A 20,497-nucleotide genomic window follows, 5' to 3' on the forward strand; every position below is an offset into this window, starting at 1 on the left:
GCTACAGACAGATGATGGGCTAGAGTGGGGAAGCACCAGAGGCTGCAGACACTGCCCCCAGAAGCTCCCGCCACAGTCTGGGCCTGAGGTGAGGAGCGCCCACACCATTCATTAAGGGGAAGGAGGGAGCCACTCTCTTACAATCTGCTTACTTATCCTGGGCATCAGATCCCTAGTACTCATAAGTGCTTTGTTCTTTGCAAGCCAAAGACCATTTTCCTTGGCAGAGAAAAGAGAAGACAAGGAGGAAGAGGACAGAAGGACCCCCTCTCTGCTGCTGGCTATCCCTAATTTCTTTCCAGTCCCAGCCAGGGGGCGAGCCTTCCAGGCATGGAGAAGGAGCCATGGGAAAGGTGCCTCAAAGAGGTCTGGGGGCCTGGATCCTAAAGGTGGGAAGGGGAGAGGACATGAAGAGCTTTTATATTCCAAAGAGAGGACTTTACATTTGGCACCTTCTGAGTGGTAAGGGGCAAAGGTGACACTTCAGCAACATTACCCCGAAAGCTGCACGGAAGACAGACTGAGGCAGGAAAATTAAGGAGAAGGCTACTGGAGGGAGTGAGGCCCTAACTGGGGGTGGAGAGAAGTGGATGTACATACACGAGAGATAACAGAAAACAAAACTGAAAACATGTGGGGTCAAGCAGAGCAGAGTCCAGTGAGACACAGAGACTGGAGGCCTTGGCGAATTTTTCATCCAATGTTTACTTCCTCTCATCCCATTCAATGTAAGTTTACTCAAGGGGCCGATTCCAACAATTCTGAACAATCTTGTACCAGGATCACATCACACCCGAACACAAGTTCCCCACATACACACGCACGCGTGCACACCCCCCCCCGAGACTGACAGAATGCCGGTGCCCCACACGTCTGATCCATGCATTCAGACAATCTGAAGAAAGGGGAATCTGTATTTCCCCAGGAGAAAGGATTAACTAAGCTCTGGCAGCTGGTTCTTTTTCCTCAGACCCTCCAGCTGGCCTGTGGACAAACTCCTGAGGCCACTGCAACTCTCAAGAAAAAGAAATCTCACCAAATCTAGGGGCAGAACTAGAACACGCCTTTGAAATGGGCAGATCCCACCCCCTCCCTCCACCAAGGGCCCAGGTACTTTACTGCCTGAGGATTGGGAAACATCATCAGCCTCTAGCCTGCTCACGTAATGTCAGGCACCCCTTACACATGTCCTTACGATGTGTAGCTACTTAAACAAGACATATTACCAATTCTGGAGTTGTTGACCTTTTAAAAAAGGACTCTCCCTCCTCCCCCCTCTCTTTAAGGATATGGAAAACCTGACTAAGATGACCTGGCCTGACATTTCCTGTGAGAACGCTCACAGCCTCCGATGCCGCAAAAACACTGTGCCTTCAACCATTCAATTCCAATCAGTTCTCAAAGCCGAGATAAAGTCTTAATGGGGCATCTGGCTTCAATGGCCAGGTGACTCTTCTCTTGGCCCCATGGGGACCAAAGTAGGACCACAAGAGGCATCAGTCAGTGGGGAGAGACAAGGTGGTCACTGCACAATGAGGCAGCTTCAGAGACAACACTTTGTACAATATCCTCACAAACCATTGTTTCTCCTGCAATAACTCTCTTTCCTTAGGTGTTGTCCCATCTCTCAGCCCTCCCCCCGCCCCCCACGGACTTCAGCAAACTCCAGAGGAAATATGTCAAGTACTTTGTGTACACATTCATCCAGAGATGCACATTCTGAGCTCCCAACTCCTAGCCTTGGGAAGGAGTTTCACAGGCAGCCAAAGAAAAGCCCCTCCCCAGGCCTACAGTTCACAAGATCAACGCATGAGCACTTCGTATTTCTGCTGTTCTGCTGCAAAAGCCGTCATGGAGATGGTGTCCTAGCTTCTCTAAACGAATGATTCAAAGAATGCTAAAAATCCAAACTGTGTGAGAGCCGGCTGACTCTTCTCTTGGGGGTCTCCTGCCTTCTCTATCATAGAGAACTAGCTTCTGGGACTTCTGTCCATCCCAGCTCCCTCTGAGGTCTCAGAATTCAGCTGCTTCGCTGAATTCAACTCTACAAACATTTATTAACCCCCTTGGATTATATCAGGTACCACGCAAGGGGCTAAGGATACAAAGACATACACCAAACAGCCTACCACCTCAAAGAGCATGCATTCTTCTGACAGATAAAACCCAAAGATCTGTGATTTCAATAGAACAGGTGCAAAGAGCAGCCCTACTACTGTATGACAGATAAATTTTTTCAGAAGAAAAAGTTCACCTCCTAATTACCAATTCTCTTACTCAGCAGACAGCTAAGAGTTTAATTCAATAAGCATTTACTAAATCAGAAAGTACAAGGGACGGTGGCCGGGGTACAAAGATGAAAAGGAAAGTTAGACCACAAAATTCCATTCCACAACAAACGTCACCAAGACAGAGTTCCACAGCATGATTTATCGATTTACAAGGAAGACCAGCGGGCCCTAATAAATGGGGTCCAAAACCTTCCTCATGGTCAGGGACTCTGACACTAAGGGGCCGAAGGGCTTTATAGATTTTGGGTGGTCCCTGGGAGGTTCCTTCAGAGCATGGAAAACTCCTATGATTAGCTAATCATAGCCAATAGTCAATAATCACAGCAGAGGAGCTCCTATGATTTGCTAAGGGCAATGTCCATCAACCAAAACTACTTTGTCATCAGGTCTTTCACAGGTCATCCACTGCAGGCCGTCTTAGCCAGCGCTTTCCAAAGGCCATAAGACCCTATCAGCAAGGTCGTGGGCCTTCCACAGGACATCAAACCCTAGTGTTTGATCAACAGTATCCTAGGATCCAAGGAAGTTGTGGTTTTAAAGCAAAAGTCTCTAGGGACTGGGTGGCAAGAGCAAAGAGGCAAGTAAATCTTATTTCAAGTACTACACTTGGAGAAATAACGTACCTTATTTAGAGCACTGCACTGGGCAGGAGGCATGTAGTGCAGCAATGAAATCCTTAAAACAGACATTAGTGATACAGCATGATAAACCTAGCCAATAAATCAAATGCAACTAACAGAATCATCAACACAAGATGGGTTAATCGCCTAACTCTTACCCTAACAGCACTAACTCAAACTTAATCTATTCTGCTTAATTTGCTAATGCAATCACTGCTACCCATCACATCACAAGAACTGAATAAATACTGCTTAAACTGAGTAAGGGTATCTAAATCATTTTCACAGAAACAACTGTCTTTGCCTTCAAAGACCTGATGTTCCATTGGAGGAAACCAACATGGACCTAGATGAGTAAAACTAGGGGGAGAAGTCTATCACAGCCTGAGTTCTGAGAACAGACTGCCTTTCCTCGTGGGGACAAAGCAGCGAGAGGCTTTTCCCCTCTAGTCTGATATTGGACTGTGTGAAGGGTTTGCCTCCCCAAAGGAGTCAAGGCTTCCATCCTGGAGCTCCCCACTAGCGATGGAGAAGTTCACTCTCCCTCTTACGGCAGTTCAGGAATGGAGAATGGAGTGTGTCCCTGGATCAACTCACCACACCTCACCATTAGCAGAGTAATCAAAAACCACCTGAAAGAGTGGCCAGTCAATGTCATCCTCAAAGATTCTCTCTGCCCAGGTCAATAACCCCTAGTGGTCATTCAGAAAAAGACTTAGAAAGACTCAGATGCATGACTGAAGCGTCGTGGGCTCTGCACAAGCAGATAAAAATGGCCATGGACCACCTTGTTCCACCATTTCCAGACGTCCACTTGCTGGGTAGTCAGCAATTTCCAGAGCTAGATCTGTGTAGTGGATACAAGAAGATTCAAATGGAAGAGGAAAGCAAAATGGCAGCTCTTAGCAGCACGCCAGCATCTTATCAATATAAGGATAGGCTCCAAAGAATGTCGGGCACGTGCCATATTTCAAAGGCAGGTGGAAAAGGAGAGAGGAGCCAGGAATTACAAAGAAGGACTATGCAGCAGACAGTCTTTGTCTCTAGGAAAACAGTGGAGGAACACAAGAAGAAAAGATGGATGAAAGCAAGACACTGGCCGAAAGCCATCCCCTGAAAGGGGCTAGTTCTGGAGCCCTTTCTAGTGTGTGAGTAACAGTGTCTCCACGGGGACCGAGCACTGATCCGGAGAAGAAAGAAACATGTTTTGGCTGGTCACTCCAAGACCTCTAGGATGGCATTACTATCAAGAAGAGCTGGTGAAGAATGGTGCTACCATCCCCCACATCTCAGCTCTCTACCTCATGGACATAACAGTGCTGGCAAGGACCAGAAACAGCAAGGCCACAAAGATCAGCCTGGTCCTGCCCTACCACATGTGCATCAGCATCGGGTCAGGCAGATCCAGAACCTGACACCAGCCTGGAAGGGGTGATGCATCTGCCAAGCAAAGACTTCCCCACCAAGAGATTCATGATGCCTCGGAGGAAGGCTATGCCCGCAAAGTTCTAATTATAGGTATGGAGTGGGCCCAATTTCAAGGGTGGGCTGACAATTCACTAATTTACATTTTGACCACACGCAGCTGATCATTGCCTGTCAGAGATGAGTAGCAGCTCCAGACAGATGGCGAGGACTAAGATGGAGAGAGGTGACCAAGTCAAGCGAGCCCAAAGCCATGGCAGTGCCCGCAGGCGTGACAGGGAGCTGGGACACCCTTTGTGGAAGGGCAGTTAAGACTCTGGGACTTCTTCCGGAGGCTGTGCTCACCCGCCCCCGATTTCCGTCTGCTTAGATGGTGGCATGAGAGCAATGTTCTTGCCTTCAGCCATGACAGAGGCACCAGGGGATGAAAGGCTATGAGAATCACAGAACTACTGCCACTCCGAAAACAGCAGAAGCTGGAACTCGGCACAAGGGAGATGGCGAGCCCCACACGAGAAGCAGAGGGTTCTATCCACTGCATTCTCTCATTGTGAAAGCTCCATGGGAGGACCCAAGCTAGTGATACAAAAAAGAAGGAGGAGAGGACAACCACCCCAGCGGTGGGAGGATCCAAAAAGGTCCAAGCAACAGAGGGAGGAGGAAGAGTATTCCAGACACTGGCTTGGACAGAGAAGCTGGGTGGGAACATGAAGCACATGAGGGGGAGTAACGTAAAATCCGTCTGGGAAGAGAAGATGGAGGCAGGCGCAAAGGGAGTAAGCGTCCCAGAGAGCAATCAGCATTTCATCCTGCAGGCTCAGGAGCCAGGGAAACTTCCTGAGCTGAGAAGTGACAGTCGCATGGAAGACACATTAGAGAAGAGGGCCAGTGGAAGACGGCACAGCAGAGAGGAGACGTGCCCAGGGAACAAGGGGCACACAACCGGGGGGTTGGCAGGAACCTCCAGGATGAGAAGCCCACCAGCTCCCAGGCAGCCCAGCCACTCTGAGGGGAAGCTGGTTTTTCTTGGCATACAGCCCTAAATCTTCCTCCCTGACTCCCCTGCATTTTTCCTGGTTCTGCCGGGAGTGGGGGGTGGGCAAGGGGGCACAACAACAAATCTAATCTGTCCTACATGACCAGCCCTTCAAATACCTGAAGAGAGTCATCACATCCTCCCCTCAACTTCTCTTCCACCTAAGCTCCTGGGCTATAGATTCCCAGCCCTTCACCACGCTGGCCACCTTCCTCCACTGGGGCACCCGCCCGGTCACCCATTCCTCCCTGTTTTGGGTCGACGAGCCTATCATCGATGCCGTTACAGTAGTCCGCTAGGTAATGGAGCTGTGTGCTGCAGAGAGTAGCAGCATCTCGAGGGAGCTGCCCTAGGGTGATTGTCCATAGTGGCTTTATTTACTAAAGGATCAAAAAAAGAGGAAGTCTGGGGCATGTTTTAGCTAATAAAAACTGACAGTAATTCTATCCATCAATTATTCTGAGAGGAAGTGTTCCCAACTCTCCAATAAACATGGAGCACCAGAGGTGGTAATGAAACTTCCAAGGACTCTTGGACAAACTCCAACAGACTCACAGCATACCAAGAAGCTGTCTGCCTCTTCTCTCTCCTTGGTTCACCAAAGCCAGTCAGCAAATCTTACTAATTATTCCTCTGCATTACCTTTATTAACCGGACCCTCCTTGCCTTGTGCAGAATCAAGGCTTAGGAAGGTTTGTTGGCTTGAACTAAATTCCTCCTCCTCGTCCTGGTCACTCGAGGCCCTCACCACCAGGCTGTCAGCCATCCTCTCTAACATGACCCCACCTGAAGAACCTGCTTCAGGCCCCTGGACACCTGGACCTCTTGGCCCCATCACATCAACATTCTCCATACTGTCTTCAACAACAGCTTCTGTGAATTGTCCCGAATCTAATCCCACCTCTCCTAAAAGTCTTGCTGCCTCCACCCTACCCCAAATGGCTTCTTCTTCATCCCTTCCAGCACTCAGCCTTTGTAGCATCATTTTTCACCCTTAGTAGAGGTGGGCCTCCTCTACAAAGCGGGCCAAGAGTGGAATTTTAAAGGAAGCAAAGAAATCTAAGAGATGGAGGCGACAAGGGCCTGTCCCCCAGGCATGGCAGACAGCCTGAGCAAAGGTGCAAAGGTATGAGGGACGCAAAAGAACAAGAATGACAGAAGGACGGGCAGATGCCAGACTGTAAAGGAGTTTGTTTTTGATCCAAGAGGTGGCTTCTTGATCAAGGAGCGATATGATCAGACCCGGGGCAGCACCGGGGAGAAGGGATGGGAAGCAGAGACCAATGAAGAGGCCACTGTATCAGAATTCTATCTGATGAGGGAGGCCTATGTCAGGTGGAGAGGAAAAGACATTGTGGAACTGACTGCATGTAGAGACAGAGAAAGAAGAAACCTAAGTGACTGGAAATCTTTATAAAAAGTTAGCAAGCCCTTGACAGAACACAAAAACAAAGATAGAGAAGTCAGGAAGAGGGGTGGGTTGGTGGTGGGGGAGACAACAAGAAGGCCACAGGACACATCCATGTCTACTGAGCAATCAGTAACATGGGCCAAGAGCGCAGGACATGAGTCTGGAGGGGGCTATGTAGAGCTGGTGCAAAGTGATGATGACTGAACCCCTGAGAGGTACCGCCTCACACCTATCAGACTGGCCAATATGACCAAAAAAGGAAAATGGCAAATGTCAGAGGGGATGTGGAACAAGTGGAGCACTAAAGCACTGTTGGTGGAGTTGTGAACTGATCCAGCCACGCTGCAGAGCAATCTAGAACTACGCCCAAAGGGCTATAAAAACACGCACACCCTTTGACCTAGAAATACCACTACTAGGTCTCTATCCCAAAGAGATCAAGGGAGAGGAAAAAACCTATATGTGCATAAAAATATTTATAGCAGCTCTTTTTGTGGTGGCAAAGAATTAGAAACTGAGGGCATGCCCATCCACTGGGGAATGGCTGATGGTATATGATTCCGATGGAATATTATTGTGCTAGATGGGAAGGGTGATTTCAGAAAAACCTGGGAAGATTTATATGAACTGATGCAAAGTGAAGTGAGCAGAACCAGGAGAACATTGTATATAGTAACAGCAAGACTGTTTCATGATCAATCGTGAATGACTTAGCTATACTCAGTAATACAATGATTCAAGACAATTCCAAAAGACTCATGATGAAAAATGCTATCCATCTCCAGAGAAAGAACCAATGGAATGTGAATGCAGATTGAAGCACACTTTTTTACTCTATTTTTATTGGGTTTTTTTGGTCCATATTTTCTTTTGCAATATGGCTGATATGGAAATATGTTTTGCATGACTGCACATGTATAATCTATAACAAAATGCTTGCCTTCTCAAGGACAGAAGAGGGGAAGGAGGGAATCTGGAACTCAAAAACTATAAAAAATCAATGTCAAAAATTGTTTTACATGTAATTGAGAAAAGACAAAAACATTCTTTAAAAAAACCCACCAAAGTAATGGGTACCAGAAACCTACTGTATTTGTGAGTAGAGGACTCTATGACAGTGAGACCTTCTTAGGAGTGCACAGCCCTAACACGGACTGTCATCAGAAAGTTAAGGAAGGAAAGAATCAGGGAACATCCAGCTGCCCTTGGTGCGTTCAAGTCATCAGGCCCACATGAATTACAACCTCACATCCTGAAGGAACTGGCAAGTGGGGCTGATTACAAAGCCCTCATCAATAATATGTGAAAAGGGGTGGAAAACAGGCTGGGCGTCACAATACCGGAGGGGGAAAATTCCTGATTTTCAAAAAAGGAAGAGGACAGAGTCTGCAGACTAGAGGCCACCGAGCTTGACTCTGACCTCTGGAAACAACCTGGGATGATCATTAACGAGATGGCTGTGAAGGTCTAGAAAGAAAGCAGTGATCGCAAAGAGCCAGCGTCGGCTCATCAAAAACAGGCCGTGCCAGCCTCCCTCCTTTCCTTTCTGACATTACTAGACCAGTCTATCAGACAAGCGGTCAACGAGCACTTATTAAGTGCCTACTGTGTACCGGGTACTGTGCTGGGTGGGAGGGATACAAAGGAAGGCAAGAACAGCCCCCGCCCTCAAGAAGCTCACAGCCTGATGAGGGGGAGAGCATGCAGACATCTATATTCATAAGATATCTGCAGGACAGATGGAGAGCTATGAAGAGGGGAAGGCTTTTGGGACAAATATGGGATTTTAAAGAAGATTTACAGGAAGGAGAACATGCAGAACAGCCAGTGAGCACACAGAGGGGATGGGCAGACTGCCTTGGGTGGCACCATCAGGAGGCCTGGGTCAGGGTGAGTGAGGCGCGAGAAGCCTGCGAAGGGGGGAAGTGCTCAGGTGACAAGGAACTCGGAAAGCCCAAGAGAAGACTTCTCTTTCATACTGGAGGTACAAATGAGGCCCCGGAGTTCACTCATGAGTGACACAGTCAGGCCTGGGCTTTAGGAAGAACAATTTGACAGCTGAGCGGAGGAAGGACCCAAGGAGGGAGAGAAACCAACGAATGCCATCTTTGGGTTCTTCAAGAAATAAAGAGCTTCCTTTTTGTGGTGGCAAAGAATTGGAAATTGAGAGGATGCCCATCAATGGGGGAATGGCTGAGCAAGTTGTGGTATATGAATATAATGGAATACTATTGTTCTATAAGAAATGATGAACAGGCTGACTTCAGAAAAACCTGGGAAGACTTATACGGTCTGATGCTGAGTGAAGTGAGCAGAACCCAGAGGACTTTGTATACAATAACAGCCACTTTATGCAATGACTAAGAATGTTAAACTGAACCCTCCTCAGCATTACGAGGATCTAAGACATCTCCAGAGGCCTCGGGATGGAAAATGCTGTCCACATCCAAAGAAAGAACTATGGAAGTCGAATCGCTCTCACTTATTTTTACCTTAAGTTGAATTTTGTTTCATCTTTCTGATGGTTCCTCCTATTGGTTTTAATTTTTACTTACAACTTCACTAATGTGAAAATATGTTTAATGGGTACGTAAATGTAAAGCCTATGTCAGATTGTGCGCCGTCTTGGGGGGGGGAGAAAAAGGGAGAAAAAATTTTCAACTCAAAAGCATGTGAAAAAAAATTAAAAAAAAAAGAAATAAAGAGCTTCCAGGAATGGGGGAGGGGGAGGTCGGTGAGAATCTCACTCCACATCATCATTAGCACAATTATTCATTATTCTCATCTGGAGTACTGTGTTCAGCCTTGGGCACCTCAGTTTGAAGACTCTGATAAGCTGGAGAGTATCCGGGGAGAGCAAGCAGGACGCTGAAGGGTCTTGAGTCCGTGTGCATGAGGACTGTTTGAAGGAAGCGAGCATCTTTAGCCTGGAGAAGACAACACAGGACACAGGACTTGGTGCTCAAAAGGACCTTCCACATCCTCTGATCTAATGCCCACTGAGGTCCAGAGAGCTTCGCTGAGCTACACACTAGCAGAGCCAGGAGTTCTAACCCAGGTCCTCTGACTCGACATCCGGCCTTGCTTTTTGCTGTGCCACACTGACCGCAGAATACAGGAAGAGCCACCAGGAGGAGGAGAGATCGTTAGCCTTGTTCTGCCTGGCACTGAGCACGTAGGTGTGATGTCAGGAAACACACCCTCACAATTCAAGCTCTCCAAAGAAGGAATGGCCTGCCTCGAGAGCAGCAGCATCACCCTCCCAGGTGGACTGGATGGCCACGTGTGCCCCTTGTCAGAGAGGTTATCCCAGGGGGGATCTCTTTTGTTTACAGGTGGGACTCTAGGAAGGAACCCTGGAGGTCTCTTCCTATTCTCAGATCCTGTGATTTGTACACGTGGAACACAGATCCAGGGCAGACAACGAGGGCCCTGCCCAAATGGATGATGTCACTGTGTAGTCAGCACTGAGCTCAATGGACGAAGACTGGATGCGCCCCAGAGGCCAGCAGTTCTGACTGAAGGCATGACTTAGAAGCCAGCAAACACAGGTAGCGGGGCTGAGCCTGGGGCTTCCACCACAAACCATGCCAGCTCCAAGCCAGGACAAAGAGGGATGGCCGGCAGACAGCTCTCTTCCAGTACAACGTCCAACAGGCCATGCTGCTGACCATTACTAGAGAACTGGGTCTAATTCACCAAGGAGCCTTTGGGGCTTTGATGGTATCTCAGTGAATCGGGATGAGAGGATCAATAGGAGAATGAGCTCTTTGGCTCAGGCTGCTATATGCTGAACCTATAAAAATGGGGTGGGGTGCAGAGTTCGAGACCTTGTTGGCAAGACCAGAAAAGCAGAATGCCGAGCTTGAGACGGAGCCTGATGCTGGGAGGGAGGGGGAGCTGCAGATGACGGACAGGTCTAGGCAGACACAGAAGCCCATCCTCCCCTGCCCCCACCTGGAAACCATTCTCATCAGCCTCCACCAGAGAGAGGTATCCGGGAGCTTCCTCTACTCACATCCCAAGAGGGTATATACTCAATCTCAAGCTCCTGAAGCCCAGGCTCCAAAACAAAGGAGGGAAGAGTTATTGGATAATACAGAATTCCTGAATCTAGACTTCCAGTGGGGTGGGAGGAAGAGGTGGGAAGAGGGGGACAAGGAGAGGGATGGGGGGGGAGGAGGGGGAATCCCACTTAGTGCTGGCCTCAGGGCTGCCTCTCCAAGCCACTCTACATTTGAGAGTCCTGAGATCTAGCCTTCTAGAAAGAGAAAGGCAATTTCTTGGCAAGAAAAGAATTAAGCATATCGCTCCTACTGCTCGAAGGCTGGCAAGAGGCTAAAGTTAGAAAACAAAGCCAAACACAACAAAGGCTCTGATTTTTTGAGAGGCCTCCCCCACCCCCGCCATGACTGAACCTGGTCTAGATAAGCTCAGAACCTCCATGATGGGCTCTCTCTTTGGTCCATGTTGCCATTACTCAAGCTGCCTCTAGGAAATCTCTGAATACAGTTGGAACAGAGCCCACATCTGGTCTCCAAGATGTAGGGTAGGGTGACACCCAGGTGTCAGGTCTACCACACATCAGAAAGTGCAGAAAAAGCAAAGGATGATTGTTGGCTCTGCTCTTCGTCCTAAGCACTTGGCTTGTCTCCCTGGCTGCCTTTTGGACACCTCAGACTGCATATCCCTTTCAAATGTGGCCTGTCCAGAACAGAATTCATTCACATTCTCTCCCCACCTGAGAAGCTCCTTATTTGCCACTCTTCCACAATGCTTGCTTCTCGGCTCCACCCAGGCAGGCACCACCCAAGGAAGGCCTCCATGGCCTCTATCACCTGCTGCCAAGGTCTCTCCACTCCAATCCATCCTCCACTAAATAAATACCAGTGGCTCTCTTCCCAAAGCCCAGGCTTGACCATGTCACTAATCAGTAAACTCCAATGGCTCCTTTTTACCTCCAGGATGAAAGAGAAACCTTCCTTTTGGTTTTGAAAATTCTTTATTCTGTCATATTGGAAACACTCAATCGGGGGGGGGGTGTTGAGGGTCAGCCTCTGTACTGTCCCAAAATGTCAGCAGGCCGCTGGTATCAGGAAAGACTCTCTGACCCCAGGAGTTCTACCATCTTCGATCTTCCTCTCAGCCAAAACCAGCCTGGGGTGTCTTCTGAGGAAAGAAGCTTCTTGCCACTAGAAATGCTCCCACACCAGGAGGATGAGCACTTACCAGAGACGCAGGAAAACGAAGGAGTCCTACATTAGTAGGCAGTTGAAGGGCTAGGTTATTTCTCAAATCCCATCTAACTGTAACATTTAAAAAAACTTCCAATAAAGAAGCGCTGCAACCTGCCTGACTGCACAGTTTCCTCTTATACCCTTAAATCCTCTAAGAGGAGATGAAAAACTCTGCTTAGAGGAAGTTCTAGTAAAGATGACTATGCACTCAGCAAACATGCACAACATGGCAAAAACCTGGGCCCAGACTTCAGACCGCATGGCAGTCTGACCAGCCAGTGGCCCGAAACTGTGTCTGTTCCATTACTTTCAGAGCAGACAACTTCATCGCACTCATTACTGTTGATGGCATCTTCATTTTGTGATAACAGCAACAGTGCCCAGTTCTGCTCTTCACTTTCCGAAAGGAGTCATCGCGAAATTCTGGCCTCCCCACAAAAGGCCAAACTGATTGCTCTCAGGGCACTTCTCAGAAATGGAAATCAGAGGGTCTGAACAATTCACTTTGCAAACATCATACAGCGTGCCCATCAAAGACTGCAGTACGTGGTGACACTCCCCAGCATGCTCGGCTCACCTCTCAGCACTCTCAGCAGCCCCTTCCCAGGGACAAAATGTCCGTCATTCTAGGACAGTAACTTTGCCAGGGCTTTGTCTGCCCCCCATTTTACACAGAGGAAAAACTATCACCAGGTTTGGGGGCAAATGTCTATGAAAGGAAGTTAGGGGCATACTAGCACTGCCTCTACTGACCCCAGGAAGCTGTTGGGAGGAGTGGACTTCATAAACCTTCAAGCATGACAGAAATGTGAGCTGCTATGACCTCTTGGCTTCCTCTGAACAGCTTAAAAAATCCTCTCTCCTCCAATCATGCTCAACCTTCTGTCTCTAATTAGGCTTAAGATTCATTAGCAAAACAGAAAAGCAAAACAAAAAAAGTTCTTGGAGAACTCAAAGGTGCTGGGTGATGAAAGCCTGCGTTTAAACTCTCTAATAGAATCACAACACATTAATACCTATTTCTGCCCAGAAGACAGACAGACACATACACTCACATGCACACAAACACGCACGCGCATACACACATGCACACACCACCACTACTACCAAATTAGGACGGAAAACATTTGACAGTACATTTTCCTCCCAGATCCTTTCTAAGGCAAGCCTTTCAGTACAGTCCTTCCCAAGAATTTAAAGGCCCCACAACACAGCCCCCCAAACTTCGTCAAACCCTCGCCTCCAGTGAACATGGCTACTTTTCACAGCTGCTGTCTCTCTGTTTCCCTAGGGTGTGACACTGAAGAGGTGAGGCTATCCCAATGAGAAGTTCGAGATGAGCTAGCATCCCTGGGGCACCCCAAGAAAACACTAGCCTCCTTTCTGGGTAGCAACAGGAAGCACTGGGCCCCATGGAGCTGGAGTTTTTTTCCACACAAATCCATCTGAGACATTCTGTATGCCCCAGCCCCAAAGTTCTTTACAAAGATCACCTGCCTGCCTTCATTCTCTCCCCACTCCAGTTCACCCTCTGTTCAGCCACCAAAGTGGTTTCCATAAAGTTACAGTCTAGGGTCACACAAACTCCTTTGCTTGGCATCAGGAACCCTTCACTATCTCTCCCCCACCTACCCCCCTCCTGACCTTTTCCTGCCCTCCACACAGGTCACAATCTGGTGACGCCGGCCTCGCTGCAATGCCCTGAACACATCTCCACCTTCCCTCTCTAAGCCGTCCTTGCCTGGAGTCCCCTGCCCTTTCCCCTCTGTCTGCCAGCCCTCTGGAAGCCGCTGCTGCCTTCCTCTCTCGAAGATCACCTTCCACACTCTCAGTCTCCACATCCCATGTGCTAGCTGGGTGCTGACTGGCTCCTTCTCCCATTAGGGTGGATTCTCCTTGAGGCTCACAGGGCTTTCTGCTTTTCTGTCTGTCCCAAGGGCCTGGCTCATACAACGAGTGCCTGATGATGCCAAGTGACTGACTAGTGGGCTCTTTTTCTCTGGCCTCCCAATGCTCTTTTTTCTGCTTCTCAAGTACCAGGAGGCCCTTCTATCTCTTTTGACAGACAAGAGCAAAATCTTCCCAATCCACCTGCTCTGTGCAGGTGCCACCATTTCCCACTTGGGATCCCTTCAGACAAAGCTCCTTTATTCTCCTCTCCCTCAGAGGTGAGAGAGAACAAAGACAGCAAGAGCTCAGCAGCATACAGATGATACAACCAGAACAGAATTATGCAGGAGAGAGAGGGCTATGGCAGGCTTCTTACTTCCCCTCTCTCCCTCCAAACCATTCTTCACGTCACCATTAGACCTATCTTAACGGACAGATTCAGTGATGTCAAAGCCTGCTACACCCAGCATCTGACCCACCTGTAGACTTATTATCTGCCCCTCTCCTCATTCTCGGTGGTCCACACTCTGGCCAAGCTACATTACTTGTTCTCCTTTACCTCCTCCGTCCACCCTGCCCTCCCAAACTACCTGGGAAATTCCCACCCATCCTTTGGAAGCATAACTCCAGAACCATTTTTCTAGCAAGTCTCTGCCTGTGGTTTAGAAAAGATAAGATTACCTTTTTTTCTTTCGGTTGTTGATTACAAAGCATTAGACTAGACAATTCAAAATCTGGCCTTTCAAGGTTTTCTTTCCTCAAACAAGATAAATCCCACTGATAGGTGCTGAACACACAAGATCACAAGGTTCCTTGGCACTTGAAGAAAACCTCGAACAAGAAAACACCACTTATGGCTTCTCAGAGTGAGGAAGGAGTTCTTACATGAAGTGCAAACAGTAAATAGAACTCCAATTCATGAAGAGATGGAGCGGTTCTAGAGATGTTCCTGTCTGTGGAGAACACTGGGTGACTTGATGAGGCTGCTGTCCCTTTTAAGTAAGGCTTGTTCAGGCATACCTGCATTGGCATGAGAGAGATCATCCTGGCCATCCACACAGAAACCACGAGTAAATCTCCCCCAGATCATAGCAAGCCCCACTGACTTGCCCTCCCTAGATTCAGGAGCCATGCAGAAGATAGCAACAGCCAAGGGCCATGATAGTCCCCAAAGCCTCCTAGAAGACATGTCTCATTGTACCTGTGGAGCCTATATCAGACTGCACACCGGTCTTCGGGAGGGAGGCGGGGAGGCAGGAGGAGATAATTTAAAACTCAAAAGCTTATGGAAGTGAATGTTGAAAACTAAAAATAAATAAATTAATAAGAAACAAAGACACGTTTCAGGTCCGACATCTCTTTAGACACAGTACGTCAAGCTTGTGAATAGCTGAAAAATTATCTGTTCACACGAGATTAACGCTTTACAAAAGGAGATCCTCCTAAGAGGCTGAAGCAATCTTACTGACTCCAAGTCACCCAAGATGACAAAGTTTCTTGGACTCCAAGCCATCCCCATCCCATAACAGCTCCTTGGGTTTATTTACTGTCTTTCTTTGAACTAACAAAATCTAGTTGATGTAAAGAGTCTGGACTTAACAATTAAAGCAGTAAGAAATAAATTTAAAATTAAAATTTTATCCTCACTCCATCTTGTGAGATGTAGATGTTTCTAGCACTCCACACTAGTTCACTAGTCTGCAGAACGTATTTAACCGCTCTATCTGGATTCATGGAGGTCTGCTGACACCTATCGGCCATTTTCCGCATGCAAATTCAAACTCTAAGCTGGCTTTAGGTTGCTATATAAATAAAGTCCTTGGAACTCATAGCAAGAGCCTGCTTCAGGGAGCATAAGTCCCTCTAAACACAACTGTAGAGACAGACTGAGGGGTGATCGCCTACTTTAATTGCAACTACTTTTAACTGCAATTAACTCCTTCCTGTCATGTACAAGTCTGGACACAAATGTTCTTTGGTTACTCAGTGATCCCCCTCTACTTCTCTGGGTGGCTCCCCCCAGTCCAAACCAGTCTCGCTGACACAAAAACCGAAGGACAATTCGAGCTGAGCCGCCGGAAGGCAGGGAAGCAGAACTGCCTTCCTCTCTGCCCCCACAGCCACTCTCGCCTTTATGTGAACCTCTCTTTTCACCAATGCCACTTTCTTAAACCCCGCAAACCTGACCTCCCTTTCTCATCCTTTAAAGACTCATGGACCCAACACTACTGCGTGTCTGGTCCTTCTTCTGCCCCCCCCCCACTCCGCCCGGTCTTTCCTTCTTGCCCTTTCTAAAAATGAAGCTGGTCAGCAAGCTCCTTCTGCCCTGACACTGTGCCCTGGCCCTCCTGGGCAGCAGGCTGCTTCCCTTCATTTAGCCAGAATTTCATTCCAGAGATATCCTGCAATCATTCCTTCCAGATTCGCAGGCCGACAGAACCAGCTCAACGCCTCCCTCTGAATGTTTGAAATGTGAAATTTCCCCAGAAATCTGGGGAGCAGTCAGACCATGCCTGGCTCTCCCCTTTCCCTGTCATAAAGTCTGGGATGGAAAAGTCAGTTCCACCCCAGCAACTGGCCCCTCCTTATCATCAAGACTCAGATCCTGGCTGACTCAATCACCTTGGCAGCTATGTGGAGATGGACTGGAGAGGAAGAGCCTGGAGGCAGAGGCAGCAGGGAGAAAGCTAGTGCAGTGGCCAGGAAAAAGCAATGGGCCTAAACTAGAGTCACAGTTTTAGGAATAGCAAGAAGGGAATGTATGTGGATGATGCCATGGAACTAGGAATGGAGAGATGGGGTGAGGCTGAAGAAAAAATCAAGGACGACGCTGGGAACCGAAAAAGTGGGAAGGCCCTCACAAGTCCGGGGCAAGTTCAGAAGAGCCCCCACTAATAACCCAACAGCCCACAGCAGTGAACATACATGAAGCATCTGCTCTGTGCACCATGGGCATGAAGAAAGGGCCGCCCTCCTGAGGCAAGCACCAACAGGGTAATCTGGGGAGGAAAGAGGCAGCTCCAGCACTGCCCCCCCTAGGAAGCAGCCCGAGACCATGGAGCCAGCAGCCACCCAACAGATGCTCATCACTGACTGAGATACAAATGAGGCCACCAAGCCTGTGTTTAATTTTTGTCTAGCCAATTAGCTCAACATAGGAAAACAAAACAAACTTTGGTTCTGCAGCCACAGACCGAATTCCTTGCATTCATGCCAGGAGGGGAGACGGCACATTCCTGAAGAAACGAGCCAGGGCGGGCCAGGAGCATCTTCATTGGGAGCCACTCAAAGAAGGTGAGAGGAGGCGAGAGGAGGCTAGGGGGAGCTCAGCACTGAACTGGGCCAACTCCCCGAGGAAGAGGATGGCCAGATCCCCAAGCCGCCATTCAAGAATGTGCCCGAAGGCTCTGAACAGGAACTGCTCCCTGCAGACAGCTCGCCCCACCATGACAACACCTGCACCCCTGCCAACTCCTTTGGGGTTAGAGACAGCAAATCTTTCACAGAGAAATGATAGAGAAGGTTTTCTAGGCCAAACCAATGTTGCTGCTCCACAACCTGCCTATGTTGATGATATATGTGAGCCTATGTACACAGCTTGTCAATTAAAAGGTCTGGGCACGACAGTGACACAGCTGTGAGGTTTCATTAACGGCTCTTTTCTCTGAGCCAGATAGCCCAACATCATCAGCAATTACACATGTGAAAATATGAATTCCGCCAAACCTGGCCAAGGTGAGCACGCCAGAGGAGCGAGGCACTGAGACCCCGCCACAGCGCCATGGCTCCCAGCAAGCCCACAATCCCTTCAGCTCCCTTAGAGCTCCTGAAGGCTGAGCCCAGCCAGTGGGTGTCCAGCCTCACCTGGAGTCCTAAGCTCCAGGCCAATAATCTCCCGTCCTCAGCAGCCGATAGCATTGCTGATGTGCCCGGCGTCTCTCCCAGGGGACCCCACCTGGCCCGCTGGCTGCCAGCCCTTGTCTTTGCTCTGGTTTACCTAACTCAGAGCTTGGTGCTCAGGGGAAGATCCTGAAAATTAACCAGGAGCTCTAGCTCACTCATTCAAATTTTCTGGGCTAAAAAGCCAAGTGCTCACACTGCTGAAGGGATTTAAAGTTTACCAGGCACTTTGCTCAAAACTGTCATTACCCCCTTTTTAGAGTTGAGGAAACTGAGGCCTATAGTCCAAGACTTGTCCCTGGTCACTCAGTAAGTGCTGAAGCCTGGATTCCAACCCAGGTCTCCGGCAGGCTTTCCCCCCTCCAAGGCTCGCCAGGAGAGCTCGGGCAGCTTCTACCAGACCGGACAGGCTTCCAGACCAGATGAGGTCAGTGCCAAGAGACTCGGCAGCACAAGGGGATGCCTCCTTTGGCCACAGTGACAAAAGCCATTCCTGAAAATCCTTTTCAAATGGAGCCAGGACTTTGCTGTCTTCAAATGGGCTTCAATGGCCTCCAGTCAGCCCCGAAAGGGGGTATTTTCACGCGTGTAGGGGATCCATCGGCCTGCTGCAGACCGGCCCCAGGACCTCTGCTGGGAGTTAGAGCCTAGTGCTCCTGGAGGACGGGGCAGGAACAAACATAAGACACGGTCTGGCCAAGCACACGGCAGCCCAGGAGACTCCAACTGGCCTCAAGTCACACAGGCGATTAATGGGAGGTGGAGGAAAAGACCTCATGTCCTCTGTTTTCTAGAACATTTTCCATTCTACAGTGCCAAGCAATTTCTCCAAGTAAATCCTTGATTCTCTATGTATTTTCTTATCATGTGCCTTTCTCCTCAAAGGGAAATTTCAGTTAACTGAAAATTTTGGTCAGCTGAGTTCTGGTTATCTGAAGTTTTTAGGGTACCTAGACTAATAAGGAACCTAGACAAATAAATCATGTCAGCTAAACAGAGTACTTAGAGCAAGTGACTCACGACTAAATTAATGATGTACCCATGCTCAGTCAAGGTAAATCTGTTCTTCCTCCACTTAATCTAGGAAGGAGGAACTAATATGGAAAGAAAAACAGTATGATCACAACAATCTACTACGTCATTAGTTATCATCGACCTCACCTTCAGAAGAGGAGGGGCAGGCAGCCCTCCACCCCCATGCCCAGCCGTACAGGGGAAGCTCTACCACCAAAGATGGTCTCCCCCACCAACACCAGGGCCCCTGGTCTAGCTCTGAGTTCTGGCCCCTATTCAAACAATCCCCTAGCCCCCGTAAAGATAACACATTAAAATCCTATTTAATCAGTGGCTCCTTCCTTTATAGTGAATAACGTTAAAAGGTCCTTTTTTAAAAGCAGATTCTGAAAGAGAGACTGGTTGAAGGCAGCCTGAGTGTACTAATCAAGCGGCTCACAAGGAAGGGCTTTGAGAAGAAGGCTGGGATGGGGACACCGCCACAGGAAGCAAAGGGTACAGAATGGGAATTCGAGACCCGCCAAGCCACGCTGCCAGGTCTTTCCACTTCCACTAAGCTCCTGCTAGGTCTCTGGGGAAGGCAGCTGCCATGGGTCCAGACGTTAATTCCCAGGTAAAAGGAACGGTCCCAAGGGGGTTTCTTACATAAAAAGACTATCGGGTCACTTGGGCACAGACTCATGCGTCTCCTCTGGTTTATGGGGATATTCAAGGCCCTCTTTAGAAAGGAGCTCCAGCCCACCAAAGCTTACCTGTTTGCCAAGGCCTGAGTATTCCATTTGAAAGCCTTTTCCTGTCTTTCCTGAGAAGGCTTTGAACTTCCACAGGGAAAGAGCAACCTCCCATCTGGCCCAGTCTTCTCGCCGGTATTACTCACTGTGGCCTTGCCTTCCGGGAAGTCTTTCAGTCTGTTTTTGGCTGTTTCCAAGCGCATTTTGCTGAGAGGGTCAGAAGCGCTGGGTGGGTTCTTCCACTTCTCTGAGTCCCAATTGCCGTGAATGCCCAGGGACTTTCTGGAGGAAGAGGCATTTTTAGCCACTGAGGCATCAGACAGAACGTGGCCAGTAGGGGATAGCTCTAAGGATTTGGGAGGGTCTTCATCTCTGCTCTGCGCTGCGTTCGGTCCTGACAACCGTCTCAGGAAACGCTTTCTGAGGGGGTCCTGAGAAAGTTACCAACAACAAACAGTCAGTATTTTCATTCAGATCCCTTCACAACAACAGAGTTCGAGCAGAACTGAAATCTTTTCTTTTCACTGCTGCTGGGCAAGTGGAGGCAATGGGGACTGGCTCAAACTGTCCTCCAATACTGCAGATGACAACGTCTAACTGGTTCCATTTTGCTTGAAAATCATACAGAACCGAACTTCCTGCAGTAGCCTGAGGCTAAAAAGGACAGATAAGCCCTTAAAAACCATTCTAAATCACTGCTTAATCCATCAGTGTTTATCCAACACCTACTACATGCCAGGCACTATTCTGCACACTCAAGATACAAAGACAGATAATCTTTAGGCCCTTAAACAGGGGGGTGGGATGTAGGCAGAACTCAGCAGTGCTATTCTGGATAGCTGCCTCAGGGCCAAAGCTAAGACCGAGCCTCAGGGCCTCTATATTCAGGTGGTGGACCTCACCTCTGCACCTCTCCATTGTTACCTGGAGTTTCAGGAAAGG

The 20,497-nt window shown here is 48.7% G+C and overlaps 1 protein-coding gene across 10 annotated transcripts in view; it reads right to left on the bottom strand.

The window, feature by feature from the left end:
* Positions 1–20,497, bottom strand: part of MINDY4 (MINDY lysine 48 deubiquitinase 4) — a 148,847-nt gene that overhangs the window by 101,638 nt on the left and 26,712 nt on the right. For all 10 annotated transcript variants that reach the window (XR_013485774.1, XM_020964489.2, XM_020964492.2 and 7 more), the window contains one exon: positions 19,577–19,986. Coding sequence is in view for 9 of the 10 variants with exons in the window: in XM_020964489.2 (XP_020820148.1) it covers positions 19,577–19,986 (410 nt within the window). In the remaining variant the exon portion in view is untranslated. The remainder of the gene's footprint in view (positions 1–19,576; positions 19,987–20,497) is intronic.

Source organism: Phascolarctos cinereus, unplaced genomic scaffold (genome assembly GCF_003287225.1).
Source record: "Phascolarctos cinereus isolate Bilbo 61053 unplaced genomic scaffold, phaCin_HiC Scaffold_4;HRSCAF=312, whole genome shotgun sequence".
NCBI lineage: Eukaryota > Metazoa > Chordata > Mammalia > Diprotodontia > Phascolarctidae > Phascolarctos > Phascolarctos cinereus.